Source organism: Myotis nattereri (assembly GCF_964212035.1).
Source record: "Myotis nattereri genome assembly, chromosome: 21".
In the NCBI taxonomy this organism is placed as follows: Eukaryota; Metazoa; Chordata; class Mammalia; order Chiroptera; family Vespertilionidae; genus Myotis; species Myotis nattereri.
The window spans coordinates 184,816-206,535 of record NC_138097.1 but is presented as its reverse complement, the minus strand read 5'-3'; the positions used below and the strand labels follow the sequence as shown (position 1 = coordinate 206,535).

Here is a 21,720-nt window from a genome sequence, read left to right as displayed (position 1 = left end):
GGAAACTGTTAGGTCAACCACGGGCTGTCCACGTAAGATACAGCCATCCAGACACTAAAAATGATACTTGTAAAGAATGATTCTGTTATAGGTTAAGTGTCTAAAGCAGGACAGGAGTGTACGCGCAGCATGACCGCAGCTATGTAAATATATTCAGAGAGGGGTGGTGGGTGGGGGAAAGGTACAACCTTCCAATTACACAATAAAAAAGACAGATAAATGAGGTTGTCAGGAATTACTATTTGATATGTTATTTATGCCATAACTCTGGTTTCACAAATGAAGTGGAACACAGTGCCTTATTATTTTTTCACAAAATCTGTAACACAATTCTCCCAACTTCTTAAAGCAGCAGAATCCTATTTACAAATGAAATCTTGCTCAAAAACCAAATAATCAAAACCATTAAAAGCAAAACGACTCAGGAGCCTGCCTCAGGTCCCCTCCACCACCACCAGGCAGGCGGCCTCTGGCTCCCGGGCGGGTGGGGGTGGCCGAGGGCCGGGAGCAGTGCCATAGGGGCTGGAGTCCTGGCTGCGAGGTGCCCAGTAGAAAGAGGCTCTACCTCACCACAACAAGAAGTCTGCGGAGACAGCACCAGAATCCCGTGGCAGGAGAGCAGGTGCCGCTGTGTGGCTTAGCAATGTTTTATTAAAAACATTTTCGTTGTCCAGCTCGACAAGGGGCCCTACTGTTAACCTAAGGCTGACCCAACCTCTCTGGAGAGAAGTCAGGGACTTCCTGACTTCCCTGGGGCTGCTGGAGGCCCTCACCCAGGCCAGATGGGTGAGCCTGCCTTTCCTCACTCCCATACCTCACTCTCAGAGCTGGGGGCGCAGCCTCCAGAACCTTCCGGGCCTCTTACCTGGTTATCCGGGTGGTTGACAGTGAAGTAGCCCACGCAGACGATGACCTCGTGAAGCAGGCTCTCACAGGAGACGTGGCTGCAGTGGCCCAGGAGGGAGCTGGCGATGTGCCGGAACGCGAGGGACAGGCCCTCTGCCCCTACGACGGACTGGCCAAGGCAAAGGGCAGTTAGCGCTCCCCCAGCGGGGCCAGGCTCCGGCCAGCGAGACCCACCGCGCTCTGCCACGGCCGGAGCCGGAGAAGCGCGTCCAGCTTCTGAGCACAAGGCTCAGCAGCCCCTCGGGGACCCTTGTGCTAACAAGTGACTATGATAAACACGGGGTTTAACCTGCACAGGGACAGAAGGCAGAGCAGAGCAGACCAAATGCCTGGGCCACACGGACAAGACACCTAAGCAGGGTTATTTCTTCCCTTTTTAGGAAGTTATTTTTTCTCTTTGTACAAATAGTCTCACTGTGAAAAATTTGGAAAAATATCAAAATACGAAAAATCGCCTGTAAATCTATCATTTAGCTAACTTCCAATACTTTTTTTCCTGGAGAAAACATTTTCTTGTACACAGGGATACAAATATAATTCTAATTATTTACTTACGTTCAAATAGAAACATAAATAACTAGTTATTACTCAAATACACAGCTCTGTGAACCCAAGGCTCCCAAAAGAATGTAAAACACCCAACCATCAGCCCCTGTCCCCCCAAAACAGCCCCCCCCCAGCTCCGAGGCTTCCAGGGCCCCTCTGAGGGCTGGGGCGGTGGGCGGTGGGCGCGCGGGAGAGCGGGGTCTGCCTGCACAGCCGGGCTTCTATTTAATAAACATGTCAGACAGACAGAGTGACAGGAGGGCAAAGGGGAGAGCGAGCCCACAGAAAAGGCCTGCAGCCCACACGGGAGGGAAGCCCACTGCTGGCTACGGGAAAGCAGCGCTTTAAACACATCTGTGATCGGAGGTCGTGGCCGGCTGAAGCAGGCCAGGTAGGTGGCGGCTGGGAAGTTTCCACGAACGCGCTTTGCCTGTTGGTGGTGAACAGCCCCGTGAGGAGTGCCGTCGACACACAATGACTGCTCGGTGTGAGAGCGTCTTCTGTCTCGGTGTCACTGCCCCGAGACAAAATGTTTCCAGTCCCAGGGAGACTTCGGAGGCCCCTGCCCTTTAAATCAAGCAGTGACATCTTCTCGCTCAGCCCTATTTAATTAGCTGCGTCCAGCATGCTGCGACCCCGTGCCCTCCGTTTAACCTTACTGATAAGTGCAGGTCAAGGGGCACGTAAGTTTGAATATAAAAATTAAACCAATTTTTCAAGGAACCTATATTTCCTTTTTAGCCAGAATTAATGGCCTAGTCAGTACATTGATTTGTTTCTTGAGACCACCTTCAATTGTAAAAAGTGTCAGACTAGACGATATACAATATCCGGGACCTCAGGGCCATCTGTGCCACCATGAATTCAGAGTGAAACCACACTCTGTACTGAAGGGACAAAACATTTTGACAGCCTTATTAGTATACAATGAAATGGAGACTGGAAAACACCCTAATGAAACACGTCACTACTGCACGGTGAGGCTCACACAGCAGCACCCAGCTTGGCCGCTGCGACACTGAACCTCCCCACGCAGCGTGGCCTCTGCCCTTCACCCCACAAGCTGCGCCGGTCCGCATTTCTCCAGGGCCTACTGCGTGCGGGCGCGCGGTGTCCTGCATGTGACCCTCGGCCTTGTGAGTTCTCTCTTTATCGCAGTTTATTCCTCGTGCCCAGTCCGGAAGAAGACCCTCCCATCCTAGCTACACTGCACACGAACTTGTGGTCGGTCACACCAACACCAGCCAATGTTTCGTACCTGAAAAGCAGGCAGGTCAAGAGCTGCAAAGCTGTTGAAGAAACGTAAACTCTGAATGGCCACCTGGACCGTGTTCTGCGAGTAACTCTCCTTGGGGCTGGCGGTGCCGGGGTCCGAGATGGTGCCGTGGAACAGGATGCAGTAGAGCATGTGCAGGACCCCCGCGAGGTCTGTGGCCTGAAGAGCCGCTGTCAGTCCCGTGAGGTCCTGGCGATTGCTGTCGAATATGCTGTACGACCTGACAAAGAAACACGCAACTCTTTACCTCTGCTTCCAGGATGGCAGCATGTCTGCCGGTCGCGTGGAGCAGGACGAGCAGGCGCTGAGAGCACACCATCTGAGCTGTTAACAGGGAGCAAGAGCCCTCGAGGCACCCCTGCCGCTGTGGACACTGAGCAAGCGCCGCCAAGGCTGAGGTCGCCACCAGCCTCCGGTCTCCGAAGCCGGGATAGCCCTGCTCTGTTAGGTTCCAGGTCTGGACAGAGTCCACGACACCGCTGGGACCAGAGGCCCAAACCAGCATGGCCTCCTCAGGATGCACAAAGGGCACCAGGGGAGGCAGCTCTCAGGCAAGAGGCCTCACAACCCACGGCTGTGCTGGGGCCCTGTGGTGGGCAGACATGGCAACCCCCTGGGGCAGTTTCATCATCCGGGCAGGGCAGGGCGTGGGGCCAGACTCCCGAACAAGCAATCTGGATGAGTGTCATGCAAACGACCAGGAAATCGGCTGAGCAGCCACGGGGCAGCATGTGGGGGAGCCAGAAGCACGTGCTGGGAAATGAACTCCTGGAGCCAACGTGAAGCCAGGGTCTGCACACCCATCGTACCCCTCAGCTCGGGTCACAGGAAGCACCGACTGACCAGGAACCTGTGGTACTCGTGCCACGGCTGCTAATCATTCACTCACCCTCCCCCCCCACCCCCACAGGGAAACGGCACCCAGATTGCCCCCTGAGGAGCCATCTCCAAGACCCAGTGACTAGGTGACAGGCTTTAGGTCATACAAACGTGCTGGTGGCACGGGCAGGGGGCTCCCAAGGACTTTGAAGGATGACCTCTTTTTCCCCTCCATGCCTCCTTCTCTGACATCAAATCTCGGATGAACTGAACACTGTTAAACGAGTACACAGACTGCAGTGTAACCTTGCATCATCGTGGAGAAACTTTCTATCTTACGGGACTCAATGACAACAAAAAGTTAAGAAATCGCACTGATTTGCTCACAGGCACCTCAGAACCTTGCACGCTGTGAGTGTGTGTCCGTTGGCCCTTCCTCCCCCCACAGCCAGAGAGGTGGGGGTCAGACCCTGACGGGAGACGGAGCAGAGACTAATGTGTCTGAGTTTATTATATAGGTTCCAACAAGGGGTCTGTGTTTGTTTAGCACCGACTGCCTCTGAGAGCCAGTGACGAGTCAGAAGACATTTCTGCCCGAAGCCTCGGGGATGAGTGACATGACGCTGCCGAAAGTCCTGCTGCTGTGAACGAGAAGGCTGCCCCCCGCTGCCCCCCTTCTCCCCGCTTACTGCTGGCGCTGCTTTTAAAGGGACTGTCAGCACACCCACATGCAGGTATTCAGGAATATGGCTTTGACATTTAAGGCGCCTTAATACCTAGTCTTTCCAAGCATTTATCAGATGACATGAATTCACTGCTATTACTTTTTCAAAAGAGTAAGTATAAGAAAAAAAAGTCAGTAAAGTTATCAGAATTCGTCCCCCTCTCCCTACCCCACTCCATTACTGAGGGAAACGCTAATCATAGCTCATAAAGAAACACACCCCAAGATCTCTGGCAACATTCTCCTGATGGAGCGAAAATGGTCCTTCAGAAAAATCAATCGAGCGAGTGTCCAAGAACTCGGACGGAATGGAGACGGCTCAAGGCACACACGTGTCACTGCTTCAGGGAGAAGACCTTTCCCTGCAGGGCGGGGTGGGTGGGGGTGGGGTGGGGCGAGGCGGGTGCTGCACGGGCATCACAGCCGAGTGCAGTCCCGAGGGGGCTCGAGAGAATGTTTACTTTTGATTTAGTCTGAAATGCAGATCATTTGTGCACGAACAGGCCACTGGCTTCTGTTGGTCTTAACTGTCAGTTATAATCACTTTAAGCCTGAATGTTTATAATAAAAAAGGTAAAAGGCCTCATTCATGTCAGGCATAAAGTTTTCTTTTAAAAATACATGGAAACCCTAAAAAATCAGATCTGAAATGTTGTATGTTACACTCTGAGATCTTCTCAATTTTATCAGATTTTATTTTATTTTATTTTTGTTGTTGTTAATACTCACCTGAAGACATTTTTCCATTGATTTTTAGAGACAGTGGAAGGGAGGGGCAGGGACAGAGAGAAACATCGATGTGAGAGAAACACACTGATTGGTCGCCCCTCCTGTATGCTCCCAACCAGGGCCAGGGATCGAGCCTACAATGGAGGCATGTGCCCTTGACTGGAATCGAACCCAGGACCCTTCAGTCTGAGGGCGGACGCTCCATCCACTGAGCAACACCAGCTAGGGCTGGATTTAAAGTGTTTTTGTTTGGTCTCTAGGACTCGAGGTCTTAGTGGCATATTCATGTCTACTCGTTAGAAAGCCAAATCCAATTAGGAAAACTATCAACCCCCTGAACAGCACCTGGAACCCGACTTTGCCTTAAAGAAGAGCACGCGGGGCAACAGCTGCATCACCTGTGAGGGCACCCCCAAACCCGGATGTTAAACCACGTCCGTCCCAGGCCCTGCTGGGCCCCCACGCGCAGCTGGGACAGCCCCTCCCCGTCGGCTCCCGGCCTGCTGCTGTCGTCCCCTGGTCCCTGGATCCCTGGCTTGCTGACATCCACCCTCACTCCTTCAGGGCGGGGACCTCCTGGACCGCTCTCCTCGCCTCTTGGATTTGGGCCTGTTCACTCCTTTGGTCCTGGAACCCGAGGCATCTGTGTGACCCTCCTTTAGCCCGGACCCCAGAGAACTCCCCGCGGAGGTGCCAGGTGGGGTGGGGGGTGAAGTCACTGACTCTCCCAACGATGACTCTGAGCTCCCCTGCTCCAGGAGAAGCGCGCTGCGGCTGCGGGCGCCTAGTACCGGGTTTTGTGGAAAGCGAACTGTGCGCGCCGAGGAGGTGGGAGGGAGGAGCGGAGGGTGCTGGCAGGTGCGGTCCTGGTCGGGGAGCCTCTCGGTGGGCGTCTGTACCTCTGTAGCTTCAGCTTCCTCATCGTCCCTTCAACAGCCACGGGCTCTGGGCTGGCTTTGCCTGGTTCTGCCGATATTTGGGGCCTCTCTCATCTTTGGGGTTTGGCCGTGAGGCTGAAGGAACTCTGCCAAAGGCTCCGCCGTGCTGCCAAGGAAGGCACCTGCTCCCACCGGGCGAGTAACCGAGGAAACGGTCACGTGGGGGCTGCCTGGTGACCCCCCTCCCACCCTGTCTACACAGAGTAAACAGGAGCCCCCCTACTTTTAATAATCAGGTGATGCCACTCGCCTGCTTCATCTCCTCCGCTGGCTCCCCATCCCACTCGGAAAAACCCAAACGTCTGATCTGTCCTCGTCTGGGCCCTCCCTCCCGACTCCCTCTCTGCACCTCTTTCCTCGCACCAGGGCGGGCGCTGCCTCCTGTGTCTGGGAGGCTCCACTGCAGCCGTGGGGGCGCTGGCAGCCCCCTCCTGCTCGCGGGAGCCTAGTGCCCGGGGTTTTCCCTGACTGCCTCCGTCTCAGCTTCAGGGTCGCCTCCCAGAGGGGTCGCCCCTGCCCACTCCACCTACAGAACAAACGCTGTCAGCAGCTCACACCTTCCCTGCACCTTCATCGTCTCACTGGAACCTCCTGACGACCTGGGAGGCACTAGCATCACTACATCCATCTCAAAACCCGGCTAAAGCCAGTCCTCCCGTCTTCATGCTTTTCTGCGTGATGTCGTTGTTTTCTTCTTCGTTTCCTTTTTCAACTCTACATGTTGCAGCCCCTCCAGTCTTCCAAGGCCCCGATTGAATTTTAGTTGCTCCAGAAAACAGTTCATTCCTTCAACTAAGCTGACCTCGCCCCTCTGACCTCCGTCAGCGATTCTGCTCTAACCGGCAGTGCGCTCGGCCCGGGTACCTCACCTCCGCAGCGCCCTCCGACTCACACCACGGGTCTCCGTCTATGTAGCTTCTTTCCCTTTCTAGCTGACAAGGTCCTGAGGACAGGAGCGATGTCTGAGTCATTTCTGGGTTCTCCACGCCTAGCTCAGGGCCTGGCACAGAGAAGTGCTGCATAAATATTTATTTAATGAATGAATGAATAATTCAGGCAGGCGGGGGGACAGTTTACCTTTCCCTGAACAAGCGGCTTTCAAGCACCCTTAACACTTGAGAGGCATCATTTGTCCCCACAGAATTAACGGGCTGACGTAGAGATCCTCCCTCTCTCTTTAGGGCAGGTTTCCAGGGACCTTGGGTAGAACCCACTTTGTTACTGTAGTTGATGGCTATGAAGATGGAAACCACAAATACAAGTAACGACAAACATCTTTTTGTGTGAAAATATTCCAGAGTCCAGCACAGTCTTCACCAGCAATTAGAACTGGCCGGGAGCAGGGCTGTGCCTCCGGACCGAGGACCCACTGCCCCCGCCCCTTGCTGTGGGGCCCCTGCCGCGGAGTCTGGAAAGCCTGCCGACTAAGTGGAGGCCGTGTGGGCTGCGATTCAGTCGCTCAGGCCTGTCCTGGTCCTGCCAGCTGGGCTCAGGAGCCAGCACCTGAGGGGCTCAGTGAGCACCGCTGGGATCTGAAAACCATCCTTTTCTCTTGGACCGAGAATGGAAAATTGGTAACAATGAAGGCCAAAGAAATAGGCGCTCCTGGAAGCCCTCTTACAGTCTGTGAACAACTCACCAGGGGAATTCTGGCATAAAACCTCACATAAAACCAGAAGATCACAATCTCAACTTCTGCTTCAATGCAAGTTCATTGTTCACCAAGCAGTGCTTTTCTCCCCACCCGGAGCCAGGATTAGCCGTGCACATTCTCACACCCAAGTGGTCTCCCCGAGAGCCAGGGAGAAATTAGGAGATTAAGGGCACAATGGCAGCAGGCTCAGGCCCACCTGCTAATCGCCCTCCCACAGGTGGCCACCAGCAGACCCAGGCCTGTGCTCTCAGGCGGGCACCTAATTATCTCAGGGCAGGCGCCGTGCAGGGGGCAGGCTCGGGGCCTCTGGCTCCTCTGTCTCTGATTCCCGCTGGGCTTAAGGTCACACCTTCCTGGACGCTGCGGGGCTCCTGCGGCCCAAAGAGGCGCCAGTGCATGCCTCCCAGGCACCGCAGCCACATGCGCTCCTGACCCGGCTGTGACCTCGCGGACACTGAGTCACACAGGTAACCAAGTGCTTGCAACAGGCTGCTGCAGTTTACAGTTTAGAAATATAATTTCACAAAGAGGGGAAGTAGAGCGACATGGTCTGTAAGTATGAGAGGTACTGGTGGTGCCAGAAAACGCGGGGGATTAAAGGAGGGGAGGAGAACAGCAACCAGGGGTCACTGCTAAGAAGAAAATTATATTGGGTAAAATGGATTAAGAATTCTTAAAAACAACCAAGAGTTAATCACTAATTTATTTAAAAATCCAGTTGCATTTAGTTCACCGAAACAATTGTACTTCTCTCTGCACGTGCGCACACGCACAGACACACACACAGACTTCAGTCTGCTGGGACAACCCTTAGGCACGTCCAGGAGGCCTCCATGGAAAACGCTGACACTGCCCAGGCTGGGACTATACCATCTACCACTCACACATTTCAAGTCAGACCCTTGAGTCATTCTGGATCCCTCCCTTCTGTCCTCCTCCCTCGTCCTCCAAGCCAGGCACGTCCCTCCCACTCACTGTCCCCACAGGCCCCCTCGTCCTGCCCCCACAGGCTCCCGCCACCCGGTTCCTCGTGCACTTTTCAGGGCCGGGCGTTTTGTAACAGAAATGTGGTCCTGTCGCCCCTCGAGACAATCCAATCCCCAGGGCGTCCACGCCTCCCGTCGGTCTCCCTCTGGGCGCCCAGAGCTCCGCTGTGTGGGGCTCATCTAGTACCTCACCTGCCACTCTCCTCAGTGCCCGTTGGGTGCAGCTCCCTCAGACTGACTGTGCTGTGCACACAGAAGAGCCAGGGTCAGGAGGGTCCTGGGGGAAGGGACAGCATGGGGCGAGCGGGTGGCACACAGCCTCTGTGTGGTGTGTGGGCACCTGCTCTCTCCGGTCACAGACCCACAAACAGCACTCCCTGTGTGCCCACCGGCTCAGGAGGGGAACGACGAATGGAGCGCTGGCTGCAGGCCGTGCCTGGCTCCCCGACCCTCAGCTTCATCTTCACGGGCATGTGATCGGGGCGGGTGAGACTCAGGAAGAACAGGTGGCTTAGGGGTCCCATGCACAACACAAAGAATGTGGAGAAGGTTCATTTTAGGAAAAAATTCTGTCTTTTAAGATATTCTGAATACAGTCAGTGGCATTCTGTGTACACTGAATATGGATAATATTTCTTTAAGCGTGTAGACTTTAGAAGTTTCAATAATTAGTTTTATTCTTTTTTGTATGTTTTTATTGATGTCAGAGAGGAAGGGAGAGGGAGAGAGAGAGAAACATCCACGATGAGAGAGAATCACGGATCGGCTGCCTCCTACATGCCCTCCACTGGGGATGGAGCCCGCAACCCAGGCATGTGCCCTGACCGAGAATCGAACTATGACCTTCTAGTTCATAGGTCGATGCTCAACCACTGAGCCCACCGGCTGGTGCAATAACTAGTTTTATTCTTGAAAAGCCCCTAAAAAATGATCTGTATGCAGTGCTGCTTGTAATTTAATTGTAAGGAAATTATTTTACTGAAAATCCTCATATCCCGGAGGCAAGTCCCATGGCCATCGGAAATGCTGAGTCGCCCCTGCGATGGGGTCATCGGCCTCCCGGAGGACTGCACACCCGCTACAGTCATACCCGTGGGTCACGTGTGACTTCAGGGAGCCACTGATTTTGGACGGTCCTCCCCTTATTCACGGGGATCCCGTGGAATACGGGGCAAAGGGGAGAATAAACACCCCCAGTGGCGGTGAAGACAGGCGGCACCCCAAGGCTGTGCCGGGCTGAGGACCTGCCTGATCGGGGCGGGGCTTTGTCGCTGATGCACCGACGCACAGAACCGCCTGACTCCTCTGGCTCCGGCTGGCCTCTCAGGTCTTTCCCATCAGCGAGTCAAGTTTATGACGCCAACAAGGAAAACAGACTCTGACAGGAGGCTCAGCCAATTTCCATACGGGAAGCCAATAAGGGCAGAGGCAGGACCACAAAGAAGGGGCCAAGATGACTGACCACCTGCCTCCCTAGGAAATGACCCCAAATTCCCAAAATTTAAGAGAAGTTTCACAATTTCAGTCCAGACGGACCTCAGGAGGCACCTTACCTTCCGCTGAGAGCCCAGCACAGCGTGCAGGCGCCCTGCAAGAGGCCGGCCGCGTGCTGCAGCAGCGAGGCCAACCTGGGGTTCTCGTCCACCGGGCCCTGCACGGACAGGAAGCAGCCGCACAGCTTGTGGACCAGGCCGATGCTCACCACGTAGCTGCAAATGCAGAGAAGCGTCAGCACCTGCACCGGCTGCACCTTCCCTTCTAGACCCATCCGACCCAACAGAAGCTCAGGTCCTCAAACAAGCAAGCACAACACACGTCTGAGTAAAACTTCTCAAGTGACACCTTCTTGAAGATTTAGTCCTGAGGAATGAGCTATTTCTATAAGTGGTTCTCTTCTGAGTTATTCTAACACTGGTTTTCCAGGAAAATGACTGAACGGGATCACCTGACCATCCGTGGGGTCTGGAGCCTGACAATAGCTGGAAGCTGTGTGATGACCTCTGCACTCCTGAGGTCAGTACTTCCTAAACTCCGATGCTGCCCACACACCCTGTTCAAACTGAAACCTCTATTGCCAACTGCAGGTTCAGGTTCCCTGTTTAAAACCCTGACACCATGAGGTACAGGACCAACAGTGAGATGCTCGCTGCTTTCTGCTCTGAGAAGTGCCACCCTAAGAGCTGACAGTTCCGGTCCATTGCAGTTTCCAGAGCTGCTCATCACAGTGGAAGACCAGCAGCAGCTGCTGTAAGAGTCCTCAAAGCAGCAATCATTGAAAATAGCACGTAAGACTATAACGACCTTGGAGATCACCTTAGCTTAGGCGGTTTATTCTGCCTCAGTGCTACTGCATTTACATGGATGGAAGGACAGGACTACGCATGTAGCCATTCTGAGCATCAGCACGCTAACTTCCAGGGATGCACGTGAAGGAGTCGATGCGTCTGCTCCTAAGGGCATCCCATCCCCTCTGGGTAAGGAGGCGAGTCTGAGGAATCACTCATGTTTGGAGCCTCTTCCAAGGTCACAGAAGGTGTAGGATCCTGGATGCCCGACTTCTCCTGCGGCACCAGGAGTGTGTTCCCCGGGCTACGAGCAGCGGCTCGTGTCGACACCGGGAAGCCTGTCCACTTCCAACGAGGAAAACTCACAGGCGGCCATGCAGGCACGGAGGGTCGCATGATGATCAGATCTAACAGAATCAAACCTTGTATTCGCACAGAACTTCCCGATTTAGAAAGTGTGTTTGCATGACCATCAGTGAACTGTCTTCACAGCCCACAGGGAGCGGGCAGTGGCCGCCTGCTTCCTGTGTTTATCCTGGAAAGATAGGCCCACGGACATGCCCAGCGTGTCCCCCCTCCCCACCCCGTGGCCGGGGGGCCGTTAGTGTTGTGCCTCCTGCAGAGCCTGTGCTCCAGGACAGGCTGAGCATCGTTTCCGTGGCAACAGGGGAAGTCCTGGGGGGCCCATGACCTGTGGGGGACCCCTCAGCATCTTCGGGGAAGCTGGCTATGACCACGGGAAGAATCTCTTCCCACTGGGCTATCGGCCCTGAGAGATGGGAGTCTGGGCTTGCTGGTGGCCCCTTACTAGTTACATGCAGAACCCACGCTGACAGAAGCAAGCAGAGACAGCAGAAGAAAGAAAAGAGCTCAGGTCTGTAGATTCAGTACAATCCCTCAGCGAAAACTCCAATGGCATTTCTTACAGAAACAGCAAAAACAACTGCATGGAACCACAGAACACACCAAACAGCAAAGCAGTCCTGACAAACAAGCAGAGCTGGAGGTGTCGCACGCTGAGTCCCACATATTACAAGCGACGGCAATGGAAGCCGGGTGGTCCTGGCATGAAGACAGGCCCCTGGACATGAGCATCACGGTAGAGTGTCCCCTCACATTTACAGCTGGTACGTCACCTATTAGCCAGCAAGGGTTCCCCTGATCAGCACTGCACACAGTGGTACCTATGAAGGCAGGTTATTAAACTCGGAGGGGAGGCGGGGCAGGGAGGACAGGAACGGCGCGCACAGCTCGGATGCCTGGCTGCCAGGGCTGAGCCAGTGGCCCCAGCCAAGGAGGAGTTTGGAGCAGCCACCACTCTGGCCCGATGGAGGGTGAGGGGCAGCAGCAGAGTAGGAGCCGGAGCTTCCGGCTTCCCTGTCAGAGCACAGCAGAGCCAGTGGTCACAGGGAATGGGGTAGCAGGGGGGGTTTCACCAACCCAGACGTCCCCTGCCCTGGTCGAGGTGGTGGTGCTCTGAGAGCCAAGCACCCGACACAGCAGAGGCAACCACCCTGCTCCCCGCTCCCTGAACCCAGGCTACCACTCCTAACCCACCGTCAGTCCCCCCAACCCCCTCCTCGTGCAAGTAGCTCAGGTAAGAGAAAACAAAAACTTGGGCTATAGCTCCATCTACTGGAAAACAAAAGAAAGACTAGTCATTATCAACCCGCTCAATTGTTCTAGTCAAAACAATGCCTTTCTGAGCATTTCCTCTCCTACAGGGCTGCAAAGCCTCCTCCACTCAACACTTTACATCAAATGGGAGCTCCATAAATGGCAGCTGTTGTGACTGGTTAAGTCTGCACCAAATTTATAGACAGAGATGATCTGGGATAGAAGGATTCTCAGGAATTCTCTGAGTTGAAAAGAGCTGACAGCAAGAACGTTATAAAACCTGGACACAACATATTCATATCTTAAAATATCCAAATAGCAAGAATGACAGATGAGCACCAGCTACAGCCCTTTTCATTAATAAGTGCTCCTTTTCTCTACCAGGAATGAGAGGATGGTGTTGTGAGAACCACTGCCATCACATGGGCCCTGAGATTTAAATTACCTTAACTTTTTTTTTTAAAACAAAGAAGAAAGTATTTTAAAATCTAGCCATTTTACCTGATGAGGTCCTGAACGCGACTGTTAAAGGCATCACCTGGTGAGGGTCTGTTTTTCGTTTCCTCCGTCGATGTCTTTGGTGTAGCTGGCCGGCTGTTTCCATCCGGTCGACTGGCAATCAGGCAGCCAAAGACCATAGAACTGACTTTGAGAAGTCCAGCTGTCAAACCTTCAAAAACTTGCTTATTTGTATTTCTCCCCAAAATAGCATTATTCTCATCTGGAACATAAACCTAGAAGGAAATAGATACAGTAATTATGTTTAAGTAAAACCACCAAAAATGGACAGAGGTGATGTGGAAATTTCTGGAATCATAAATAATTTTGAAATTCTAGAGCTGGCTCTCTGAATGTGCGAGCGTTGGCTGTGAAGTCAGATTGCTGAGTTCAAATCTCAGCTCTGCCCTCGCTAGCTGCACGGCCTTGAATAGGTCTACCTCCACCTTCAGTTTTCTCACTTGTAAAACAGGGGTAACAACAGCTTCTTTTTTTTTTAAATCCTCACTTGAGGATATTTTTTCCATTGAGTTTTAGAGAAAGTGGAAGGGAGAGGGGAAACACTGGGAGAAATATTGATGTGAGAGAAACACATCGATTGGTTGCCTCCTGCACAAGCCCTGACCAGGCCTCAGGTTGGGGAGGAGCCTGCAACCCAGGTACGTGCCCTTGACCAGAATCGAACCTGGGACCGTTCAGTCCGCAGGCCAACGCTCTATCTACTGAGCCACACCGGCCAGGGCTAATTCACTATTTCATTGGGGCTTTCAGCCCAATGTTATAAACACCATTTTGGCAGTTTCTCATAAAGTAAACACAAACTGAAAAGCTGCTCTGACAACCTGGCAGTCAGTGAAGAGCCTGCGGCTCAGGCTGGTCAGGTCTGGGGTGAATCAGAGCCCTGGGCTGCCCTTCCCTTTCTCATCATGATTCCTATTCCCAACCGTCTGTCAGTCTCACATCAACTCAATCACATCGTCATGGTTTTCCACATCTTTTTTTCCCCTAATTTACTCACTTAGTATTGATCCTTACTGCTGAGAATGGAGTTTTCTTTTGCTTATTTCATCCAGGAAAAAAATTCAAAAGTGCCTGAATTAATTCAAGGAGGGGCTTCTCTTTAGTGAGACCAGAAGTTCTTTCTGATCTTCAAAGCGAGATTGGACACAAGGAACCTTGAGGAGAACTGGCTGCACTGTGCAGGTGTTCTGGTCAGGCAGGGCTCTGTCCTGTCTTCTGTCAGCTGGGTATCGGTCACTGGCCCGGGTGAGAGGACCCGGCGCTTGTGGGACACCAAGTGCTGAAACGCACCCAGCTCTCGTGTGCTCACGGGCCAGCACCGGAGTCTGAACTTCCTGCCGCACAGCTGCCAGCGAGGTCCTTTAGGGAAGGTGTGCAAGCCCACCGCCTCCCCGCCAGCCCCGGCCCTGTCCACTGCACACCTGGCCCCCCGGAGCCGGGAGCGCATTCCCTCCGGGTGGGTGGTCTATGGAGGGCAGGGCAGGCGACCTTCCCAGCAGGCGCAGTACTTGTAACTACCCTGCTGGTGAGCACAGGCCGGCCTGGGAAAAGCACCGCTGTGAGCTCTGGCTCCTGGCAACCTGCTCCTCAGGCAGAATGTAAAACCACAGCCTCTCGTCTGTGGATGGAAGGGATTGCCTTCGTATATTTATGCAGAGCACACTGGTACCGTCACTGTCTTACTCTTAATGTACCAGCAAACTACAATTTGATTTCATGTGTGTATGCTTATCACAAAATCTTCCCTTTCAATCTTTTTTATTTCTCCATCTTCTATTTAAGGAAACCATGATCCAAAGAAGCCACCGGGACTGGAGTAAGTGTTACGCGCTTATTCTAAATCCATTCCAAGGAGAAACCCAATATTTATCGGACCAAGCCCCTGAGGCAAAGTGTTTTAGCAAAATTAAATTAAAGCCATCTTCGCTTTTAAAAGACAAGCTCAGATTCTTTTCCCCCCACTACCTCCTACCACCAAAGTGGTTTCAGGAACATTCTAAATTCTTTTTTGCAATACAGAAAGATGCTTTTATTAGCGGTATAAATCCATCCTCTGTAACATGATTCCATGAGAGAGAAAATTAACTTGGTAATCAGTGGTAATTCTACCCAACTGATTTTTAGCATTGTGAAGTCGGGTTTACCTGTATTTAGTTGTATGGTGTGTCTGCAACGGTCAGAGGATGAGTTATGTTAGGGGACTGACAGTTTAGAAGCGCCTGTCAGGACACTGGGAGAGTTCAGGGGGAAGGAAAAGCACGGTGAAGGGTCCCGGCAGCGGAGCAGGTTTCCACACGGTGGTCACTGTTTTATGTCCCCTGGCAAGCTGTCCTTGGACATACAACAGTCCTCTCACCGTTGGTCTTTTATAAAACACCTATGCGCGTGTCATACTGTAATAAAACCACAGCTCATAACGGATATTAACCATGATGATTTCCTTGGCTTGAAAGTATAAAAAGAAACTGCATGGGAATGGCTACTAAGTTTTCAATATTATCTTTGTAAAATTTCTACAAACAATAAAGAGGACATAATATTTTATTCAAAATGTCATTATCCTTTTAAATGTATTTATTATGCCTTCCGTTCTCTGTTCATACATATTTTAAGTAGCCAAAGTCCTAAATAATACAACTTTAGCAAACTTTATGGTACAGGCCTCAGCAGTCACAATGGTTTTAAATTTCTTTGTTATAAATGTTGAGTCAGATTCTCCTGCTAGTGTTTTCCTCTCTTGCAGTTAAAGCCCCAAAGCTCATAAAGCCAACCAGGCCCTTCCCGACCTGTGCACGGCCCCATCGCCTCCGGCTTCTATGCCACTCGGTGGCTCTCTCCCTGAATCCCTCTCCCCCAGGCGGGCTTGTGACCCGCCCCCCACTTCCTCTAGGTCGCTACCTAATGCCACCACCTCCATAAGCCTTCATACACTACCTTTTCTTTTAAAAGATGTCAAGCTGCCAGAAAAGCCAAGGAATAGCATACAATGAGTTACACTCTTCTACACAGATTTGTTAATTGATGTCATTTAGCCACATTTGCAAAAGCATATTTTAAAAATAAATTTGATTGTAAACCACCTATTTTAAGTGTGTGCACTAATAAATTTTGACAAAAGGAACGTACCTGTGCAAAACCATCATAATCAAGAAACAGAACATTTTCATCGCCCCCAGAATTCCCTGTGCTCCTTCCAAGTCAATGTCCTCCATCCCCAGGGCCCTGGGCACACCCATCTGCTTTGTCTCATCGTAGTTATGTGGCATTTCCTAGCATTTCATATTACGGGACCATAAAAACAGGTAGACTTTAATCTGGCTTTCCCCCCACCGAGTAATGCTTCCTGAATTATGAATAACTCATCCATGTTGCTGAGAATATCAACAGTTCATCCATTTTTGTTGCTAAAGATTATTCCAGTGTTTGGATGACATCTGTTTGTCATTTCACCTGTTGGTGGCCATGTGTGCTGTTTAGGAATGTAGTCATTTATGAATAAAATGTCTAATATCATTTTTGTGCAAGTCTTTTTTTTTGGTGGGGAAATGTTTTCCTTTTTCTTGGGTGAATAGCTAGGAGTGAGACCGCGGGGATGCAGGGGAAGGGCGTGCTCGTAAGACACTGCCGACCCTAAAGCACACGTTTACAACACAGGATCTGTGAAACCACATCGCCGAGATGCAGGAGAAAGCACGCGACCGTTCAGGGAGCCTACACCTTGCAGTGGTCGCCACGAAGACGCACCTGCTGCGCCAAGACGAGGCGTCCACGGGAGCTGATGCTGCTGCCCCCTCTCCATGCAACTGCTGCTCAGGTGAGAACGCCTGGGCAGGAGCAGAGGCCACCAGGACGCACGCTGTTCGCCCACTTCCCACCTCCCATAAACCCCCTCGAGAGCTTAGCGGCCTGAATGAGCCTTAATGTCTGGTGTGACTGTTCTTCCACTGACTGGAGAGCCAGAGGCCCGAGTGCAAACATGAAGGCGCTGCACGGGCCTCAGGAGGCAGGCCGCCAACGCGTCCCTGCAGGTGCTGGGAGGCCTGTGGGCTCCTCTCCGCCCACCGTCTCCTCCCCGGCCCTCCTGCTCCGTCTCACTCTCCTCCCAGGCCCCCCTCTCGCCCCTGCTTTCGGATGCACGTGCCCACGTGTACGTGGAGGAGTCTCAACCTCGACAGGTTCCTTCATCTCAGGCTTCTGCTCGCTGCTCTTCCCTCTGCCAGACACAAAGGGAAGAGGGCTGTTTCCTTCCATCGCTGGCGGAACCCTCCGTGCCTTCCATCGCTGGCGGAACCCTCCGTGCCTTCCATCGCTGGCGGAACCCTCCGTGCCTTCCATCGCTGGCGGAACCCTCCGTGCCTTCCATCGCTGAGGGAACCCTCCGTGCCTTCCATCGCTGGCGGAACCCTCCGTGCCTTCCATCGCTGAGGGAACCCTCCGTGCCTTCCATCGCTGGCGGAACCCTCCGTGCCTTCCATCGCTGAGGGAACCCTCTGTGCCTTCCATCGCTGAGGGAACCCTCCGTGCCTTCCATTGCTGGCGGAACCCTCTGTGCCTTCCATCGCTGGCGGAACCCTCCGTGCCTTCCACCGCTGAGGGAACCCTCCGTGCCTTCCATCGCTGAGGGAACCCTCTGTGCCTTCCATCGCTGAGGGAACCCTCCGTGCCTTCCATTGCTGGCGGAACCCTCCGTGCCTTCCATCGCTGGCGGAACCCTCCGTGCCTTCCATCGCTGAGGGAACCCTCTGTGCCTTCCATCGCTGGCGGAACCCTCCGTGCCTTCCACCGCTGAGGGAACCCTCCGTGCCTTCCATCGCTGAGGGAACCCTCCGTGCCTTCCATCGCTGAGGGAACCCTCTGTGCCTTCCATCCCTGATAAGTACCCTCTGTGCCTTCCATCTGCAGTTTTCTTCCTGCAGCTACACTTTGCCACCGAGCATCTTCTGAGACACGCTGAAGACTGCAGGCCATGGTGGAGGATGTCCCCCTGTGGTCAGCTTGATGCCGCACGGTCAGTCACACCACGCCTCCTCGGGAGCTGCAGAGGCGCTGCTGGGCTCTCGCTGTGGCGTCAGGTGCAGCAGACTGTGTTTGTGCATCTGGTGATGTTCACTGTGACCCCGCGACAAGGTGGTGTGAACCAGGTTTGTCCACCATAAACGTACTCTCACTTCGTAATTAATAACAATTTTGTAGGGATGTTTTTTGTATGATGGATATTAGCCCCTTATCTATTTATCGATTTCCCTCATTTCTTAGGTTGCCTTTTCACTTTGTGATGGTCTCCGTTGCTGTACAGAGCCTTTTAGTTTGACACAGTCCCATTTGCTTGTTTGTTTGCTTTTGTGGCTTGTGTGTTTGGTGTCATACCCAAAAAAACCACTGTCAGAACCAAAGTCATGGAGCTTTTTCCTTGTGTTTCCTTCCAGGATTTAAGTCTTCAATCCACCCTGACTTCACGTCCTGGGGATGGTTTCATCACTGTGCATGTGGCCATCGGGCCTTCCCACTGCACTTGCTGAGATACCACCCTTCTCCCTCTGTGCAGTCTTGACAGTCAAGGGTTAGCTGAACACGCGTGGGCTTACTTCTGGGTTCTCTGTTCTGTTCTGTTCTGCGGGTCTACTGGTCTGTTTTTAGGCTGGTTTTCTCTAATTTTATTTTTTTGAGGTTTCCACAGTGATTTATTGTTCATTATTTTAACAACGTTTACATGAAGACTGTTCACAATTAGACATCCTCAAACACTTTTGCCAAAATGCTTGCTTTTTAAATAACACCGATGAACCGGTGGCAGCAGTGTCCCTTCCTGATGAGGCCTGTGGGTGTCGGTGGCCCGCCGATAAAAGTCCCTTTGACAAATGTTCTTGGCTCGGTTCTCTCGCCGTCATTTTGTCCAGCGCGTCCTGAAACCGGCTTCGTATTCAAGCAGGCCCAGTGCCACCGCCTTGTAGCTCCCGTCCATGTCGTGAGGAAGCTTCTTTGCCGGGGTTGCAGCAGGAACGATGTCTTTGAGTAAGTCACCACACGCCATCAGAAATGGTTTCCTGGAGCCTTTCCTCAAGCCCATCCTTGCTGAACACCTGTGACTCTGTGTCCTTATTCTGGAGGCAGCTCCCTCACCGGAGGTTTCTGGCATTGCGGTCACATCTACAGCTGTGCGTGAATACTGGCTCCGATTCACGGGAGCAGCTGCCGGCTTCCCCAAAGGCGGTGACGTGCTGTTCCCCATCCTCAAGGCCTCCTGTGCGTGCTGCACCCCCACAAGGGCCGCAAGCTGCCAGGTCCTGGTCCGAGCGCAGGGCCCGTAGCGAACGGAGGGGACACAGGAAATCGGACCCGGGAGAGCCGCCTCCAACGGCAGGCCCCCAGTTTTCTCTAATTTTCATGATTTCCTCCGCACGCATTCCCTGAGTTAGTCTGTCCTTCATATTTACTGGCTCCCTGAGGTGTAAAGTTGGGTAGTTTGAGACATGCAGGTATTTATTGCTATAGACTTCCCTCCAAGCAATGCTTTTGCAGCATCCCATAGTTTTGGTATATTATATTTTCATTTGACTCAAGGTATTGTTTAATTTCTATTTTAATTTCTTGGCCCCATTTGTTTTTCATGAGTGTATTGTTTAATTTCCATGTATTTGTGAATTTCCCAGTTTTCATTCTGCCATTTATTTCTATTTTCATTGCACTGTGGTCAGAAAATACAGCTGGTGTGATATCAGCCTTCTTAAATGTACTGACGCATTTTGTGTTTCTGTGTGGATTTCTTTGGGTTCATCCTAGTTGGGGTCCATGGGACTTTTTGCATCTAGATATCCACTTCCTTCCCCAGATTGAGAAATTTTATGCTCTTATTTCTTTAAATACGCTTTCTTCCCTTCTCTCCCTCTCTCCTCCCCCCTCTCCCTCTCCCCCCTCCCCCTGTTGAGACGCCCTTTGTGCATGTATTGGTCTGTCGGGTGGCACTGCATAAGCCCCGTAAGCTTTTGTCACTCGTTTTCACTCCTTTTTCGTTTAGTTCCTGCGACTGGGTAATTTCAAATGACTTGTCTCTAAGTTTACTGATTCTTTCCTCTATAAGATCAAGTCTGCTCTTGAACTTGTCTAATTTTCCAGTTCAATTATTGTATTCTTCAGCCCCAAAATTTCTAATTCTTTTTGAAAGGAGGAAATGAATACTGAGCCAATAAAATGAACTATTCTGTAAACCTGATTTGAATTTTCCAATCTTTTCACTCTTGTCCTTTTTCTGGTCTAAAATTCCACATTATATGTAACTGTCAGATCTTCTACGTCTCCTCCAATCTGTGACAGTTCTCCAATCTTTCCTTGTCTTTCATGACATTGACACTTTTGAAAAGTATCCATCAGTTATTGCGTAGAATGCCCCTTACTTTGGGTTTGGAGACCTAGGTCTGACTCTTGGCTCTGTGATTTACTAACGATGTAGACCCTGGCAGACCAACCCCTCTGGGACTCAAGTTTCCTTATCTGTAAAATGGGATAACAATACTGACTTTATGGTTTAAAAATTAAATGAGGCAATATATATTAAAATGCCTGGAATATAAGGCCACACAACACTAAGTCTTTTCCCCTGGTCCCTGCTTTTTAACTATTTCTGATAGAAATTTGTGCCAAAATGTCTTGCCCATATTTTAATGCCTTCTTTTACAGGTAAAACCGAATGTAATTTAGCCTCAAGTGATGAACCTGTGTCAGCACCATAAACAGCCACCATTGTGTGTGCAACCAACAGCTCTAGTCTCCCTGTCAGGGTGCCTGCATATTGGGCTGCATCATGCACTTTCTGAGTTTCAGCTGGAGACACGTGGGGATCCGTTTATTCACACATATACTCATCCCCGATGCACTGAATCTACAGGCCCTGTGTTAGGGTCTTGGTGACAGTAAGAAGTCCTTGCTGACTTTGTGGCTAGGAGGGGAGACGGGCAAGTAAAGGGGTCATTACAATCCAACGTGATTAGTTCTATGGGAGATGGGTGCCGAGGCGTACACGAGAAACCCTAGCCTGGGCTCGGGGAAGGCAGTTAGATTGGGGAAGGTTTCAGGGAAGAAGGGGCCGTTGTGTTTCAGGTCAGGTCTGCAGAATGTGTAGAAATTAACCAGATGGAGGAGGAAGGAGAGCAAAGGCATGCAGCTCAGAAACAACCATTACAACTATGTGCTGAGTAAAAGGAAATCGGCTCAGAAGAATAAATCCCCTGCTGTGACTTACAGCGTGAGCACGGGGCGTGCCAATACCTCAGGGACTCAGAAACCTCACCAGGAAATTTCTGGCCCAGGGCTGTGTTCTGGAGATGTAAACCTTGGAATATTGCACTGAGCTTACCTGTTTCAACATCTGTGAACTGAAGTATAACTTAAGGTTACAATTGGCTGCTTGTTCCCATCTCAAAAGTAAAACTGACAGAGGCATTTCTTGCTTCAAAAAAAAAAGTTAATGGCCATCAAATATTCCTTTTTACATTGGCCCGTCTGCTGAGCTGGCAGAGGTCTGCAGGCCTTCCCTGCTCTCCCTTCCGCAGCACTCACTCCTGGGGCCTCACAGGTTTGGCTTTGAGGCCAACGGACTCCAAAGCCCCGGTCTAACCAGGTCAAGGTGTGTTCTTGGCAAGTGTCGCGGTGAATTATCTTCCCTCTGAGCTGAGGGGAACCCAGTACGAGATTTTCCAATGAAGAGGCTCCTCTGCTGGCCCCTGT

General features: G+C 51.8%; 1 protein-coding gene across 1 annotated transcript in view; it reads right to left on the bottom strand.

Annotated features, from left to right (window-relative positions):
• The window catches only part of SCAPER (S-phase cyclin A associated protein in the ER), a 161,646-nt gene that overhangs the window by 21,753 nt on the left and 118,173 nt on the right, over window positions 1-21,720 (bottom strand). Inside the window, exons 26-29 of the mRNA XM_081114903.1 lie at window positions 12,982-13,214; window positions 10,132-10,287; window positions 2,711-2,948; window positions 866-1,015 (exon numbers count right to left, since the gene is read on the bottom strand). Coding sequence (XP_080971029.1) covers window positions 866-1,015; window positions 2,711-2,948; window positions 10,132-10,287; window positions 12,982-13,214 — 777 coding nt within the window. The remainder of the gene's footprint in view (window positions 1-865; window positions 1,016-2,710; window positions 2,949-10,131; window positions 10,288-12,981; window positions 13,215-21,720) is intronic.